Below are 18,502 nucleotides of genomic sequence, written 5' to 3'. Positions count from 1 at the left end.
TTGATACATTCACTAATTTTTTTTACTACAAATCAAGAATATTATTTTAATATTACTTCCTGAGTTAAATTATCCCAAAACACCACCAACTCTTACTTTTACTGTCTAGAATATGATATGGATTTTACAATTTTTCACAGAGAAAAGATAGACTACATTACTTATGAAGCCACAGAACTTGCCATTTAAATTTATTATAACTAATATTATCACTAGAACCATTGTAGCCGTGACCTGAAGTGCACCAACAGCAACGGGAAGTGAATGATGCGCTTTTGCTCATTATCTGGACGACTATTGGCTGAAAAATATGGAGTCAGATGACGCAATATTTCCGGGTGTAACAGCACGCGCTGGAGGTAACTGTCGGTCATTGCGCTTGGCAGGCAGAAACTCAAGCGGTCGATCGGCTCTGGAGGCAAGAGACTAAACGCCGGTAAGAGTTAACAGCCGTCATTTTCTAATCAGCTACTCGTACACTACTATAATCTTAATACCTCAGAGCTTCTTTACGGGGGGATTGTTAGTACATTTTTTTCTTGTTTACTGCGACTTTATAGATGAATGAAAGATAAAGGGTGCGCTAGCTGGCTAACATCAGGGCACTTCATCAAATCTGAATATTATACGTCATTACTGTCATATATTAATGACAATTAAAGTGTGTAAATTGACTTTTAGTACAGAATTAATTTATATGAGGCTAGGTGATGGAAAAGCATGTCTTGGCATCCTCTCGTGATGATGATGATGATGATGATGTGACGTTCGCAATTCGCATCTGACAAAGAGCGCCACCATCATCGTCATCACATTCAAATGGTCAGACTAGAGCTTTGCCGGATTCCAGTAATCAAAGCGATCTGGGCGAAATGTGTTTCATTCATTAAACTGAGCCGTTTCCACGGTGACGGACGGAACACGTGTGGTTGTGTCTCAAATCTAAGAGCTGCGTCGTGCCTAGAGGCGGCATTTTGAGCATGATGTGATTGCGCCCAAAATTAGTGCAAAGTGCAAATATATTAGTGGTGGTATGTTTTATATAGCTTTTATTATCGAAATCAGTCTGTTGTTACAGTCTAATCAGTCTAATGTTTTATGGTAGTTCTTACTTTATCTGACCTTTAAATCGTTTAAAAGTACACGTCAGCTCGTTATGTGAACAGAAAGTTGGACTTTCAAAGGTGTTGATGACATGACAACCTCATCAATGGATTATGCTTATATTTGTAAAGGAATCGTAGTCACAACCACTCAGTCTGTAGTAGGCTAGTATTGATGTAAATGTTGACACTGTGCATTCAAATCATAGAGGTCAGTTTGTAAAAGATACAAAGATAATGGGATCAGATCCAGGATCCAATCATTCTATTCCCGTCTGCTGTGTGTCTGTCCACCTGCTGAAGATCTGGTCCGTGAGTGGGGTGAGCTGTTGGGATGCATATTATTGGCTGTCCAGCTCACTGACCACTCTCACCAGGATTTAAGGCTTCAGATTGAGTATAACCTTTGTACAGGTTTCAACTCATCAGGGTAGATACAAAAAATGATCCAGTCAGCATCAATGTTTCTTTCTTTAAGTCAATTACTGGTTAATGCAATTAACTTTGCCTGAGCAAGGGTAGAGCTCTAATTAATATGTCCCAGGTAAGATGTGGAGCTGCACGCTTTTGAAGGAGAATTCGATATGTAATGCGATATTGCTTTAAGTGTTAAAAAATAAATGTAAATTATATTTAAACATTCTTAAAAACTGAAAATTAAATAACCAATATAAAAAGAAAGCATCAATACAAATTCTAATATACATTGATCCATAATAAATCTACAAAAGTTATTCAGTCAAGAGCAGTGAGTGATTTTCTCTTTTTCTTTAGTTGTTTGACATACAGTAGCAGATTTACTGTATTAGGCTGCTGTCACTTTAAGACCTAACTTATGGATCCTTTTGACACACATCCGATTTCATTTCTAATTTGTTGACGTTCACTTAAGTTAACACATGTTTACGTGAATCCTCAACATGACATGCATTTTGACATAACTGTGTGTGTGTATATGACCGTTTGAGTGCAATAAGCCGCGAAATAGAACTGAATTTGGGATCGTACGCTGTCTGAGTCACCTTTCTGCGTGCGGGCTTCAGGTGTGTGTGTCTGACAGATCACAATGAGTTGTTTTCCGCAGCTTATTGCGCTTAATAACTCTTTTTAACGCCAAGCAAGTAACAGTCGCGTTACCAGTCTATTGCTGCTATATGCGTCAACCTAAAACTGACTTTTCGACCTAAAACGTAACTTTTTGAAGTATAGCCTTTTAAAATCATGCAGATATCTCAAGCCGATGCGATATGTACATTAAACGATGTTTCGATATAGTGCAGCCCTAGTGTTAAGTTATGTGAATGTTTTAATAATGTATATTTAATTGTAGATGCTAATTTTTCCTATTTTACATTTAGATTACCTTTTCTCTCATTGAACACTTACTAACCTTTTAAAAAAAATGATTTTTTTTTTAGCAAATGAATATCCATTTTACATTGTGCTTACATTGTGATGTCTAAATTCACTTTGGTAGAACTTTATTTACACAAAAGATTCCAAAAAGTTAAATATTGACCATTTATCAGTTTAAGGTTGTAACATAAAAATAATTCAAATATAAATAATCTCTAGAAATCAGCCACTAAAAACATTATCTGACCACTAGTTTGTTGTCTTTCTTGCATTGGAATAGCAGAAATGTGTTTAATCCTTGCTCTGAACTGTAAATCAGGCTGTGGGTTGTGTCAACGTCATGTGCCATTTCACCAGGATTGATCATGACTTGGTGTCTGTACCCCAAAATGTTGTCAGCCTAAACAAACAGAGAGAGATTACTAACTGCCATAATAAGAGGGCTTTGGTTATCTGAGTCAGTGGACTATGTCCTACATTAACCTTGTGCCATTTGTTGATACTTTTTAACACCCCCTGCAGATGGTCACACTTGTCTTCACTGTCAGCTGGGACTTGAAGGATCTAATTTCATAGACAATGCACAGTTTGTTAGCACAGCAACAGGACTATGCAAAACTATGCAAATTTACTTAGGTCTTTGTGTACAGGTTGTTGCATTAGTGTTAGGTTGAAGTCGTATCTTGTATCCGTCTATGAGTAACTCATTTTTACTTCCTTAATCTGACACCAGTCATTTGATCAAGAGATGACCTTATCTGCCTGTGTTGAAGCCCTAAGCCAGAGTTCACCTACGTGGCTAATGACGGAGATAACTCAAGGAAACTGATTTGTTTACGGTTTTCTTCCTCGAAATCTAGACTAATCCATGACTGTACCAGCAACAGGAACACTAGATATGAGTGTATCAAGTATTAAACAAACATTAATCTCCAAAAGCTAGATGTGTAGTAAACGTGTGCCTTAATATCACACTGTTGTTTGTTCATTTGTTCTTCCGCCCTGTCTTTAGGCTAGAGCCGCCCTCGCAGGGTGTTTCTGACATCATACTAGTGCAGTTAAATGAGAACCAGAGAGACACTGTTCACTTGCCTGGAATGTGTCTTATCCGCAGCACATGTGACTGTCCTTTAACAAGCCTTACTTTTCTCATTAAAGTGTCCGACTGAATGCAAACTGTTCCGCTTGAAGCCTCAAACTTGCTCTTTCTCATAGAAAAATGTTGTCACCTTTATTTATATAGTACTTTATATAATACAGAATGTTTAAAAGCAGCTTCACAATGATGAACAGGAAGTAATGACCATTAAACTTCAATAAATGAGAGAAATTCATTCTGCTGTAAAGCATCTCTATTAGGGATGGGGCCGATCCGATCCAGTATCGGTATCGGGACCGATACCAGCGTAATTCACGTATCGGATTTTCCCGATCCAACCTGCAGAGATATCCGATATCCACGAGTCATGTCTGCGCTTTAACGTTGTCTGCTGAAATGACTCCAAAAGTGATTCCCGCCGGCTAGTCTGCTGGCTGACTGCAAACTGCGGAATGGATTTCCTGAACGGAGGCGCAGCTCAATGAGAGACAGAGTTATGAGACACGCCCCCGCTCAGGAAGTCCATTCCACAGTTTGCGGCTAGCCAACAACGTCCGCTGTGTGGAAATACTTCACACTGGAAACACAGACAATCAATTTGAAACCTTTACAGTTGCATATTTGTTTTCAGAATGTTTTTACTGTTAACAAGATTTCCTGTTTTTCTGACCATATACTTACCTCAAGTTGCCTTTTGGGACATGCATACATACGTAACGTTACATATCATACTTGCCTGTTGAGAGAAGTTTATTTCAGCATCATATAAAATAAACAATAATAATAATATTAAAGCAAACACAACTCTGGTATCGGAATAGTATCGGTATCGACCGATATCCAAATTCAGGTATCGGGATCGGATCGGAAGTGAAAAAATGTGGATCGGTGCATCCCTAATCTCTATAGAAGATACGAGTGTCATTATTCAGTTCAGTGTTGATTCAGTTCAGTTCAATAACTGTAATGTTCATCAATTATGAAATGCGTTCAAATCAGCTATAAGCTATGGAAGCTTGTTTCTGCCACAGAATAAAAAGTAACAAAATTGCAGCTTTTTAATCTCACAATTCGGACTTTATAATTCGCAATTGCGAGTTTACATTTCAGAATTCAGAATTATGCTAAAAAGTTAGTTACCTATTTTAATTGCGAGTTCTGACTTCTTTCCCCTCAGAATTCCGAATCTCACAATTCTGAGGAAAAAAAAGAAAAATTTACAGGATATAAATTTGCAATTATGAGGCAAAAACGTTTTGCAATTCTGACTTCTAAATTCTTTTTCTCTGAATTATGAGATATAAACTTGCAATTGCAAATTATGAAGTCCAATCTGCGAAAAAAAAAGATTCAGAATTGTTAGATAAAAAGTCACAGTTACCTTTTTTTATTTTTTCATTCAGTGATTCATTTTTTTCAAACAAGATTCCATAATGAGCAGCTCCACAGAAGACGACAGTGTCGTTATTCAGCTTTAATGTCAATTCAGTTCAGTTCAAAAACAGTGTAGATGTTGCAAAATTCATCAATTATGAAACCAGGTCATGAAGTCCAGTGGTGTCATCATTCAGCTCACTTCAGTTCAAGTTTTGTTTTCATCCAATAGTGTCAGTGCAGTCAATTCGATTATTTTACTGAATATGAAGTATCTTTTAAACCTAAACTAAGCAAGCCAAAGTAGGGTACTGTGCTTTGGTTGAGTACACTCAAATATAATACGTTTCCTCTATTTCTGACTGTCATTCTCACCAGGTTGCACATATTGGACACTTCCCCAGTCTTTCTGAACTTTGATCCTGATCCTCAGTTGGACACAGAACAACAAACTGACTCTACATCAGGCTTGGCCTGATTCCTTCGTCTTTCAGTCCCCTTCAGCTTCTCAGCATGGACCTGAGTACCGTTCTCTTGTTCCCAGTACACACAGTGGTGTGGCTCTACTCCCTCTTAAGCTTTCTGCCATGGTACTTCCTGACTGGAGCCCAGGAAAAGAAAGTCCTGGCAAAGAGGCTCAAATCCAAGTCGACCACCGGTCAGGCGGATGGACCGTATCGTTCGGTGGATCACTTCGACTCCCTGGTCACGGTGGACTTACCTGGAAAAGACACTCTTGATAAGCTGTTTGACTTTGCGGTGCAGCGTTTCGGTAAAGAGGACTGCCTGGGAACCCGAGAAGTTCTGAGTGAAGAAAATGAGCCTCAACCGAATGGGAAAGTTTTCAAAAAGGTACATATTCTGTGATCACACTGCAAGAAAATTGCCTATTTAAAATTTTCTGCTGACCTAAATGTTCTCACAACCTTTTCGAATTTGGCTCACGTCAGACGCTGGTCTAACCAGGCCTGTTACATAACGTTTGTTCATCATACCATCATAAATACATATTATTTATAATTGTACATTACCGTTCAAAAGCTTTTTTTATGTTTTTGAAAGAAGTCTCTTATGCTTACCCAGGCTACATTTATTTGATCAAAAATACAGTCAAAACCATAACACTGTGGAATAGTATTGCGTGACTTTATCTATTGTATTGGAATACATTTTAAAATGTAATGTAGGCCTAATGCAAAGCTGAATTTTCAGCATCATTACTCCAGTCTTCAGTGTCACATGATCCTTCAGAAATCAATCTAATATGCTGATTTGCTGCTGTTTAATAATATTGTGGAAACCAAAATACTTTTTTCAGTATTATTTGATTAATAGAAAGTAAAAAAAAAAATATATATATATATATATATATATATATTTGATATGGATGTTTTTTTGTAATAATTCAAATTAAGAGGTAGTGTATATATTCCTTTGAATATTAATGTTATATTTATGGATATGCATACATTTATAGATGTTAATTTATTAATATTTTATTATTATATGAAAATAGAATAACATTTTAACAGCTTGTATTGGCATTTTCTAGTGTTGTAGTATACTGTCATAACTTTTTCCATCTTGCTGTGTAACACTTGATTATAGTGAAATTTTCAACTTATTCAAACTTTTTTTCAACTTCAAAAAACGTCTTTTTCACAACAATGAAATTGGGTTAAATTGACATAGAACTTACATAAATTCCTACCCGATAGTTCATTGTGAATTCACATTGGAAAAACATCTGCCACATCTAGTTTATTTCCATGCATATAATTGTGAATTAAACATGTAGAAAAAGATATAGAAAATGTCTGTGTATTAGTGTGCTTTTTGCTGTTCACACTGTCATCCTAATAAAAAAACATTTGGTCCACATTCAAATGCAGTGTGAACATTGCAAAAATCATAATTTGTTGGAGAAAAATAAACTCCATGTTGAATAATATATTTGTTAGTATGAAGGTGTTTGATGGTTTTGTCTTGGCAGTTAATTCAGGGTGATTATAAATGGCTGTCCTATGAGGAGATGGACACTGTGGTCAGTCACTTTGGGAGCGGACTGACAGCACTAGGCCAACAGCCAAAATGCACCATCGCGATTTTCTGTGAGACGCGGGCAGAGTGGATGATCACAGCTCAGGCCTGCTTCAGACGCAATTTCCCATGTGAGGAAACAGAAAAATATTTCATATGAGTCATAGGTTTTATTCCTTAATTTCTTGTGATGACTCAGATGTCCTGTGACATCCCAAAATTGAATGAATGTGTTGTTTAATCTTCATCTTCTTTTGTTAACCTGTGTTTCATGTGGTTTTTGTAGTGGTCACCTTCTATGCGACTCTAGGAGAAGAGGCAGTGACTTTCGGATTGAATGAGTGTGGAGTTACGCACCTGGTCACCAGTGTAGAACTGCTGGAAACCAAACTGAAGGTAAGCTTGTTAAACGTGTTGCCAACAATCCAGTGTATTTACTATATTACAGATCCAAGGCAAAAGAATAATTATTAGATGAGTTATGAACTTGCAGTGAATGAATCAATGCCTGAACACAGCCAACGCTTGTTTTCAATTGCATCGTCTTTGCTAGCTCCACTCAAAACCAGTGCAGTATAAACTACAATCAAACAAGTGACTCTTGTTAGCTTGTGCTTATAAACCGTTGCAAAAATGTACTCATGAACTCATGAGTTGTCAGTTTGAATCAGCGATGAAATGAGCTCACTGAATGAACACACTGAATCTGTCAGAAAGATCTGACTCACTGACTGAATCTCAGCTCTTCATGTTTGACCCAATAAAAAAGTTATGTAAGAAACACCACAGGGTTTAACAGTAATGCCTCATCAGGCCCTATTGTAGTTTAAAATTTCCCAACGGGCCACCAACATCATTCACCAACACGACATTCAATGTCAGGACAATTTGACATTACGCTGACGGCAGCTCATGTTGACATTTTGTTGGTATTAAGTAATCAAAATTCATCATCTGTCCCAAGTTGGAGTTGACATCCGGTGCCAGCTGGCTTTACTTACCCTGCCATTTGAAATATTAAAATTATGGAAACATTGAATGAAAAATGTTTTCTTCACCTTGTTCCCATACAGAGTGTTCTTCCTCAAATGCCCAATCTGAAGCACATCATCTATGTGGACAAGAAGGGCATCAGCACAGCAGGATTTCCACAGGGCATCCAGATCCACAGCATGCACTCTGTGCAAGAGCTGGGAGCCAAGCCAGAAAACCGTAAGAACGCTTTGATACATCTTATAAATAGCGCAGACTTTACAGTTGACATTTTATTTATATGCTAATTAACCTTTTCACAGATTGCCTGTAGTTTACCCTCCGTTCACCCACACAATATCGATAGAGCGATTTGCGATCTCCATCACCAGAGAAGAAAATAGTGTGTGCTTTGTGTTGCAGTGAACATACCAATAGTGAAGCCCGTCCCGTCAGACCTCGCTGTTATTATGTACACCAGCGGCTCCACCGGGAGACCTAAAGGGGTGATGATCATCCACAGTAACCTGATTGCTGGAATGGCAGGCCAGTGCGAAAGGATACCTGGATTGGGGTGTGTATAATGATCAATAGAATGCAACAGTGGCTGCTTACTTTTTCAGTGGTCTTGGTTCTGGAATTATTTTTCCCATTCATTTTCCCCATAGGGATTAAAAAAAGAAAAATTGGTATAGACTTATAAGCCATTAACCAATTAAACCACAATTTATTTGAAGCAAAAAAAAAATTGCAAATCTAAAATTTATTTGCAGACTCGTGGGTAATGTAGTTTTTAAACAATAATTCTGCTGTTAAACAGGATTTAAAAAAATAGATTGAAATAATGCAGGCTGATGACTTCAAAAAATGCATCGATTAACAACCTCATAGCTTACAGCAGGTTTCTCTTTAACGCTTCGTAAGTTATAGTTAAAAATCAATTCCTCAATATGGAATTTTTTACTTCCGGAACACAACTGTGGCAGTGCAAAAGTGCCTGACATTAAAATGTCTGTATGCTTCCACAGACCAAAGGATACGTATATTGCATATCTTCCTCTTGCTCATGTCCTGGAAATGACGGCTGAGATCTCATGTGTGACATACGGCTGCAGGATCGGCTATTCCACACCACAAACGCTGTCTGATCAGGTACAGCACTTCAATTTGTTACTGGATCAGATAAATATAGTCACACATTTACACAGATTTGTGAGGTTTTTTACAAAATACGTTAATCTCAGATGATTGAATTGCTTGTTTCTGCTTTGTAGTCAACCAAAATTAAGAAGGGAAGTAAAGGTGACTGCAGCGTGCTGAAACCTACTCTAATGGCAGCCGTACCTGTAAGTCGGACTCTTCTAAAAATGATCATCTTGCTTTGTTCACTTAAATCATGTTAAAATCTGACACTTTCGTTTCTTCTGTCAGGAAATAATGGACCGGATCAATAAGAACGTCATGAGTAAGGTGCAGGAGATGAGCTGCGTTCAGAGAACCCTGTTCAGACTGGCTTATGACTACAAGCTCGAGCAGATCAAGAAGGGTTACGATGCTCCCCTGTGCAATATGTAAGATGAGATGAAAATAGGCCTTCATTTAATCACATTGCTCTTGTTAATGAGTCTGGAGTTTTAATCGTCTTTGTTCCTCGATGTGTTCAGTTTGTTTAAGAAAGTCAGATCTTTGCTGGGTGGGAATGTGCGTATGATGCTTTCCGGGGGAGCTCCTCTGTCTACCGCCACTCAGCGCTTCATGAACATCTGTTTCTGCTGTCCTGTTGGTCAAGGATACGGTCTTACTGAGACCTGTGGAGCAGGCACTATAACCGAAGGCAAGTAGTCCTGTCTGATGCATCTGAACATCTTTTCCAACCTATCACTGTTCGTTTTATCATTACTTGTAGAATCATATTTAGAAAGGCACGCTATGTGCAAATAGCGATAGCTGCTATTTACACTGTAAATATAATTTATTGCTATTTAAACAAAGTGCAAGTAGCAAATAGATTCTTTTTACACCAAGTGAAAATAGCGATATATTCTATTTACACCAGGGCTATTCAATTAGCTTCAGTCGAGGGCCGGATTATTAAATCGAAATGTTGAGGAGAGCCGGTGGGTTTAGCTTATTTATTGAAACATTATTTATTACTTATTGAAACATAACAGTATCAATAAATAAGCTTAAGTAAACCTAAAAAAGTATTGTACTTGGAAATGTGGTACCCAACAGCAGATTTATGAGTCTTTAATAAATAACTTATTTACAGCTATGTACAAAAATATGAATTACACAAGATCATAGCTATTGGCAAGAATTCTTTTATTTATAATTATTATAGGCTTAAATTAAAATATTCTGCCAGTGAGACTTGATAACCACAGGTAAAACCATGCATGGCTACTCACTCACTACCACTGTATAACAAAATGCCTAAACCCAGGTAAAAAACTATACACAAAATGAATTGTATATTCCTCTACCCACCTAATTAATCTACTGCAATATAAATGATAATAAGATAGTATTCAGTATAAATATTCCACATTTCTGCCCAAACGATAGTAAATTACTACAGTACATTCATGGTGAATGTTTGTAAAGGTGGTGATTAGGGGATTTAAAGTCTTCTAACTTCGTTCATGGCACAATGTTTCTGCTGTTTACCTCATCAGTCCTGTTGGGAATGTTGAGGCTGTTTCATCTGATTTAAAACTAGTTAAATCATCGAGTTATTTGTGGTTTGTAACAGAGGTGTGTCCAATTGAACCACTTCTCACTGGATGTCGCAATGCTGTTTAATAATAGTGTCCAGAACCGGGAGTAAACGCAACTCCTTTAAGCTTGCGTTCCGTTATCCACTGGATAAAGTAAACTAAACTGCGAGTTGAACTGAAACTAAACTGAAAACAGTGCTATTTGTTCTATATTTGTTGTTACTGACCGAGAAACAGCTTCAGATGATTCAGTGACAGAGCGGTCCGAGCGAATCTGAATCGTTTCAGACCATTATGCAAGTGCATTTGGCCAATTAATGGAAAGGAAATAATTGAACCAAAGATCGAACAAAAGTGTCGCACCATTCACAAATGATTGATATCGCAGGTTCAGTCGACAGAAATACGGGACACGCGTAATAACTGCTGAAATATTCGGACTGAAAACGTTTCTCAGGTTAGTCGGAGCGCTCATGGTACGCACAGTGCATATAGACGTACAGCTGCACGTGCCACTGCGGCCACTCGCATATCTAGCCAAATGTAGCCACACCGCCAGGAAAAGAGGCGGAGGGAGGTTGGGGTGCCTTTGGGCCAGATGGAGATGATTGGCGGGCCGTCAATTGAATAGCCCGGATGTGAAAATAGCAGTATTTGCAATAAGTGTTAGTAGATAGATGCTATTTATGGTTATAAATAATGGCAGATAGGGTACTATTTGCACCACAGTGTTGTTGTACATTAAACGGTCTACAATAATAACATAGAATGTAAATTATTATATTTATTAAAATTATTACATGGATGCTGCCTTATTGGGACAATAAAGCCCTCCCTACACCTACTCCTAACCCTAACCGATAAACACTATTATTAAATACACGTTATTTCCACTTTTCTAATATTTTCTTCATTTTTATTGAAAATAAATGCCTTTCCGATCTGATATGAGATGGGGAAAAGGGAGTTGAGCAAGTTCGGCAAAAGGCGGATATGAACTCTGGTCGATTTGCATAAAAATTCTCTGCCACGCTCCTTACCCTACTACACTATCGCTACTGTTGACAATCCGGCTTCTTCCGTAATTTCGTCTGGTCCAATCAGACATTAGTGTGCGGAGTTAATGTCAATAGCCTCTGCCAACAAGACGGGCTATTTGCACTTAGTGTAAATAGACACTCTGGTTTTGGAATATCTTCAGAGATATTTGTCCTAATGTTTCAAGCTGTGACCGTGGAAGTAATGATGACATCTGTTTTCTTTGTTGTGCAGTTGCAGACTATAGCACAGGACGAGTAGGTTCTCCTCTGATCTGCTGTGAGGTCAAACTCAAAGACTGGGCTGAAGGTTGGTCAATGTACCCTATTCCATTTAGCTACTTGTTAATATCTTAAGAAATAGTCCACTAAAAAGTATGTATACTCACCTTCATGTTGCTCCAAACCTGTATGCTGTTATCTTTTTTGCAGAGCACAAATTAAACAAAAAAAAAAGTAGAACATGGTGAAATCAATCGCAAGGTCATGGGTTCAATTCCCTGGAAATGCATGAACTGATAATGATAAAATGTATACACTAATGCAATGCAAGTCACTAGGATAAAAGCATCTACCAAATGCATAAATGTAATATTGCATAATAAGTAGGGATGCACCGATATGAAAAATTTGGCCAGTACCGATAACAGATAATTATTTATGTTTGATAGCCGATAACCAATATGTTGGCTGATAAATCTAAATTCAAGTTTTTATATATTTTTTGAGAGAAAAATAAGTGTCTCACCATTAAAAGCCATGTCCCAAGCACGCAATTATAATGATGTTCTCATTATAATTTTATGTAGCCTATTTGACAAACTTGCGCTGTATCTCAATCATATTTCAAGCACTACAAAACCTTCATGGTGAACAGTGCACATCTGAAGTGTCTCAGCTGAAGGAAATAATAATCTATTATTAATCGCCTTAATGTGTCGGACTTTTTTTTTTTTTATCGGGCCGATAACGATAACATTAAAAATGGACATATATCGGCCTATACCGATATGGTGGCCAATATAATATGCATCATCTAATAATAAGTAATCTGATGGCATCTAGACTAAAAAATGCCAAAGGTATTGTATTTCGGTGTCATAATTTACATGTAAAACATGAAAATGTTCAAGTTGAAGAAATAGAATTACTAAAACTGTAATAAAAATAAATTAAATTGAAACAGAAATATACAAACAAAAAGACAAAAGCAAATAACAAAATGACTGAAATTAAAATGAAAACTGAAAATATAAAAATAAAAGATGATTAAAAGTATTGATAAATACTATAATAGTAAATAAATATAACAATAGTAATAAATGCTAAAATAACACTACTGGTTAGAGTATCAGTGAATAATGGCTTGAATTACAATCCGTTTCTCTATGAAGTGTTGTTGCATGAGCTGGGCAAAAATGGTCTGCTTTTGTGATCTATGGAAGAAACTAAATATCGGCATACAGATTTGAAATGACACGAGGGTAAGAATTCAGTCTTTATCAGGTGAACTGTTCCTTTATCTTTTAATTCTTGTTACAGCGGTTGTAATTTTCATCATATCCTTTCTTTCAGGTGGCTATACAAAGCATGACAAGCCTCATCCACGTGGTGAGATCCTCGTCGGAGGTCCTAACGTAACCATGGGCTACTACAGGAGTGAGAGCTGCAATAATGACGACTTCTTTGTGGATCAGAACGGACAGCGGTGGTTCTGCACTGGCGATGTAGGAGAGATGCACCCTGACGGCTGTCTTCAGATTGTTGGTAAGTCTAGATTCAGCATCACAAGTCTTGTTTCCTGGTTGACTCAAACTCAGACGTTTATTTTATCTATCGTATTATTTTGTAACGCCTAGATCGCAAGAAGGACCTTGTGAAACTTCAAGCTGGGGAGTACGTCTCTTTAGGCAAAGTTGAGTCAGCTCTGAAGAACTGCTCTCTCATCGACAACATCTGCGCTTACGCAAACAGGTTTGTACACTCGGCTTTGTCTGACGCGTATGGGATGTTACTGACCCTAACAAAAGGTCCTCTCTTTAGAACAGCAGGCGTACTGTATACAGACCTCTTTTTTTTTTCTCTCTCTCTGCCCACCAGTGACCAGAACTACGTTATCAGCTTCATTGTTCCTAATCAGAAGAAGCTGACAGCTTTCGCCAATCAGAAGGGCATTGAAGGCACATGGGAAGAGATTTGCAACCACCCGCTTATGGAAAGGGAAGTTCTGAGAGAAATTAAAGAAGTCGCAACTTCAAGTGAGTGTTACTTCCAGGTTTTGTAGCAGCAAGGTACATGGTAGTTCAAAATGGAGTCACTGTATCAAGGCATTTACTGAAGCTAATTAAAATGAGGCCCCTGAAGGCCTGTTGAACACCCAGTCTGAATTTTTAGCACAGTTTTTTTAATTCAGTGAGTATTTTATTTTAATATTTTATTGTAATGTATGTAATTTATATGGTTGTTTAGTTCATCAGACTTCGTGCACACTTGACCTTAACTTGACTCTACTTAAAATGCACTAACGTACAAAAGTTTTGGTTCAGTAACGTTTTTAAAAAGAAATGAATACTTTTATTCAGCAAGGATGCATTAAATTGATCAAAAGTATCAGACATTAATAAAATAATGTTACAAATTATTTCTATTTCAAATAAATGTCCTGTGAAAATGTATCAGTTTCCCAGAAAATATTAAGAAGCACAACTGTTTTCAACATATAATAAGAAATGTTTCTTGAGCAGTAAATCAGCATATTAGATTGATTTCTGAATGATGCTGAAAATTCAGCTCTGCCATCACGGGAATGAATTACATTTAAAAAATATATAAAAATCTATTATTTTAAAAGTTATTTTATAGTTATTTCACAATATAAAAGCTTTGCAGCTGAGCATAAAAGACTTTAAAAGACAAAACAGACCCCAAACTTATTAACGTTAATGTGTTCATATTGGAATTGTACGAAATGTTTTCATCTCAGAGCTTGTCTTCTAATAATCTTTCCATAATTCTAGTTAAACTCCAGCGCTTTGAGATCCCAGTCATGGTCCATCTGAGTCCAGAGCCTTGGACCCCTGAAACGGGCCTGGTGACGGACGCATTCAAACTGAAGAGGAAGGAACTGAAGAACCACTATCTCAATGATATCGAAAGAATGTATGGCCACAAGTAGGACCTTTATCACAGCCAAAGACATCTTCATCAGTTCCTCACTGTGCAACATTGCTGTATATCAATAAATGTTAGAAAACACATTTTGCCACAACTTTCACCACTGCCCATTGTTTAGTGATCAGCACAGATTTTCGAAGATGAACAATGTTAATAAGCCTGTATTTTCTGTATGTTTATTCCTGAGCTTTTCGTTCAAAGCTCTGTTGTCTCTCTGCTGTGAACTAGTTTACAATTAAGAGTTGTAGCTGAGTAGCTTGAGAACTGATGGACAAGGGACGATATTCATCTTATCCAGCATGAAGTATCCACTCATTTCTCCTTTTAATATACAAAAGGAGTCTCTTGTAAAGAGGATTTCAACCATACAACAGCGATATACTGCCATCACCTTGTGCTTTTTTTCAATATGTGTGAAATTTCATTTTCTTTCTTAAAAAAAAATGTTCATTTGCTTGGTTTGACAGTCTGAAAACTGACACCGCTAGCTGAAGTGAAGTCATTGCACTGCAGAATTCGGCCTCCTTTTAGAGGCAAGTAATATATGGTGATGTTTTTGTGCCTTCTGATTGGTCACTATTTTAAACGTTGACTCTTTATTGGCTGTAAATTATAATCCGATTCTGTGTGCTTCATCCACGCAATGCATTAGGCAATAGTGTCTTCACAATGGTTACAAACCATGTTCTGTTATTTACTAATGAGACTTTTTGTTGTTGCTGCTGTTACGATTCACACATTTGCTAGTACATATTTGCTTATGGAATGACTCAGGGCAGGTTGACATGACCGGCAAGTGGTTTTGTGCTTATTTGTGCTGTTAAACTGAATATAAATGAAGGGATTTTTATTTTATTTTTTGAATATTCCCCTTATGCCACAGCGGTTAAGTTTGTATTACATCTTTGTCATCTTTTTTTAAACCACTCATTTTTGTGCTAACAGTGTCTGTCTGCCACAAACTCTTGTCTCTTTCAAGTTCCACTTCTGCAGGCTTTTAATCTATTTGGTAATATGACATTAAACCAGTTCAAAATACTTACTGCATAAAGTTCAACAAATATTTTTGTAATTTAGCCCCAGAAAATGAATTTTGCCATTAACATTGTATTCTTTATATTAATTTATTTGGTGAAATCTATACATTTCATTTTTACCCTTGTTAATTTATTTTTGTTTTATTTTGAGAAAGGATGATCTGTACAGGTATTGTCACATCTTGGCTTGTTTTATTCTAGGAAGTGTATTTTATTTATAATAATTTTGTCATTTGCACTATTCTTTTTGTCAGGGATTTTTAGCCATTTTTAAATTAATAGCCATTAATCCAAGAAGTTCAGCAGTTACTACTACCCTTCTGGAATGATCTTTCCTCCACGGCCCTCAGGGTTCCTAATATCACCACCATAAGCAAAACTATATAGCAGTCAAGTGTTTGCATTGAGAAATTGTAAATTTGCTTGTAGAATGTTCTATGATGCTTATTTATTCTTTTTATTGTGAGTCTCTGTATGTAATACACACTGAGGACAAGTAAAATCGTTTTCTACTCACTGTGTGGTATTCCATTTTACAAACACTTCAACTGTCTTTATATTTACAGTACATACTTCAATTGCAACGTGTTTACAAAAAAAAGAAAACAAAAGCTATACAAAAAAGATTAATAATTTGACACTACAATTCAGTTTGCCCAGTCTTGAAAGCGAAAACAATCGCTTGCAATCTTCCATACTGGCTGGTCACTGTTTGGAGAGGCTTGAGCAGTTAATAGGAAATTCTGGTTGAAGTATCTCTGTTTGTTTCCTTCAAACTTCACTGAACCAGCTGTAACCACCAACAAAGTAGTTTGGCCCTGAGTTGCTTGTTCTGTTAAAAAAAAAAAAAAAATGAATCATTATAAACATTTAATTCACACGTGTAGATTTTATAATACAAAATGAAATTCTAAATATGAAAAAGCATAACAAATGTAGTCTTAGTTTGCATACCATGCACAGGCTGGCAGTCGAGAGTGTGCACTGTAAACTCGCTGGAGGGAAGAGACTCGAAGAACTCGCCGAGAGCATCTTGTCCAGTGACAGCATTGCCATTCCACACCAGCGTTGCTTTGTCCAGATACAGCCTCATCAGAGTCTGAAAGCAATCATTCATTATGATGAATGCTTCAAGTGCACAGCTAATAAACATATAAATCAGCATATACATGAAGTGAAGTTAAACTTGAGCATACCCTTCTTTTCTTATCCATACAGTCATAATAGATGTTGACGAATTCCTCCGAGTATCTGCATGACTGATCAACTTGAGCCCTGAAATCCTGATCAATTTCGAACAGAATTGATGATTATAAAGTTATAAGTTATAAACGTATTGTCACTTAAGATTTCTGATTGAAGGGATGGTTCATTAAAAATATATACATATGTGGTAATTTACTCAACCTCAAGTTGTTACAAACCTGTATGAAATATGAATTTCTTTGTTATGTGGAATAACATTTTATTCCCATACTGTAAGTCAATGGGGCCCCACAACATTCTTCAAAATATATTTATTTATGTTCAGCAGAAGAAAGACATTCATACATGTTTGGAACAACTTGATGGTGAGTAAATAATGACAGAATTTTAAGTTTGGGGTGAACTATCCCTTAAACTAATGAATGTTGATATCAATGAACTTACCACCGTTGCCGCAGCAGCCATGGTTACTGAACGTACACTCAGCCGATCTTTGCGATGTTCAGTCGTTTTAAGTGTTTGAAATTCAAACTAAGTTACTGATAAAACATAAAATGGCTAATGCGACTTAAAATCCATGTACGAGCCAGATGAAAACAAAGCAACACAGTGTAAAATTATGGTATGTAAGAAAAAAAAAGTTAAATCGTAGTTTATGCCCACGTCGAAAGGTATGTTGCGTGCAAAATATCAGAATTATATTATCTTACTTTTTTTCGAAAAACAAATCCAACATCGGAGAAAAAAATGTGCTCGAATGTGTTTGTGTTCACAATAATTGTTCCGCTGGAAAACCACACCGTCATTCTAAGTTCCCACCATAGTTCCAATCAATAGGAAACTCCACGGGGAATACAAAATACACAAGACGACAAAAGGGTGAAAATATAAAAATATTTATACATAAAGGATGAAAATGCATAAAGGAAGAATATGTTTCTTTTTTTTTACTATTCGTTTCACTACTATATATTTCCTCAGCATGGCAATTGGGCTGGACTCTATTAGTAAATTTATATGTATGCATATGCAAATTAGTAAATTGTAATTCTGTTAATTAATAAAAAGGTTTACCTACTTCTTAATATAAGCATAAATAGTACATTTTCCTACAACAGTAACGCCTGGAGGATTTCATAGATTTCTCATAATCAATCGTTGTATTTTACACCAAAATGCAAAACACAAAGCCTAAATAAATGTACAGTAGTTTCAGGATAATCAACAACATCCTTAAAAAAAAAAAAAAAAACATATATCCTTAAAAAAAAAAAAGAAGTAATCTGCAATTCTACAAAGTCCCTAAATATAAAGAATGTGGCTATATTGGCAAAAGAAAATCATACAGCTATTATGTAACCTACAAACTACAAACTGAGTAACT

At 36.6% G+C, this 18,502-nt stretch overlaps 2 protein-coding genes across 2 annotated transcripts; one reads left to right on the top strand and one right to left on the bottom strand.

Annotated features, from left to right (window-relative positions):
• The first annotated feature begins 312 nt into the window (after positions 1 to 312).
• On the top strand, positions 313 to 16,428 carry acsl4a (acyl-CoA synthetase long chain family member 4a). The gene is made up of 15 exons (XM_084429921.1): positions 313 to 436; positions 5,311 to 5,784; positions 6,926 to 7,103; positions 7,259 to 7,368; positions 8,046 to 8,184; positions 8,368 to 8,518; positions 8,973 to 9,096; positions 9,219 to 9,290; positions 9,376 to 9,515; positions 9,609 to 9,778; positions 11,937 to 12,011; positions 13,277 to 13,468; positions 13,561 to 13,675; positions 13,802 to 13,959; positions 14,719 to 16,428. The coding sequence occupies exons 2-15, from the start codon at positions 5,446 to 5,448 to the stop codon at positions 14,874 to 14,876; spliced, it is 2,121 nt and encodes a 706-aa protein (XP_084286047.1). The 5' UTR covers positions 313 to 436; positions 5,311 to 5,445; the 3' UTR covers positions 14,877 to 16,428.
• nxt2 (nuclear transport factor 2-like export factor 2) lies at positions 16,356 to 17,991 on the bottom strand. The gene is made up of 4 exons (XM_084429924.1): positions 17,563 to 17,991; positions 17,109 to 17,195; positions 16,867 to 17,011; positions 16,356 to 16,744 (listed from the first exon to the last, which is right to left on the bottom strand). The coding sequence occupies exons 1-4, from the start codon at positions 17,581 to 17,583 to the stop codon at positions 16,560 to 16,562; spliced, it is 438 nt and encodes a 145-aa protein (XP_084286050.1). The 5' UTR covers positions 17,584 to 17,991; the 3' UTR covers positions 16,356 to 16,559.
• Between the last annotated feature and the right edge of the window lie 511 nt (positions 17,992 to 18,502).

This window comes from Rutilus rutilus (genome assembly GCF_951802725.1).
Source record: "Rutilus rutilus genome assembly, chromosome: 14".
Classification (NCBI taxonomy): domain Eukaryota; kingdom Metazoa; phylum Chordata; class Actinopteri; order Cypriniformes; family Leuciscidae; genus Rutilus; species Rutilus rutilus.
The sequence above is the reverse complement of the archived record's forward strand: the minus strand, read 5'-3'. Positions and strand labels throughout refer to the sequence as shown.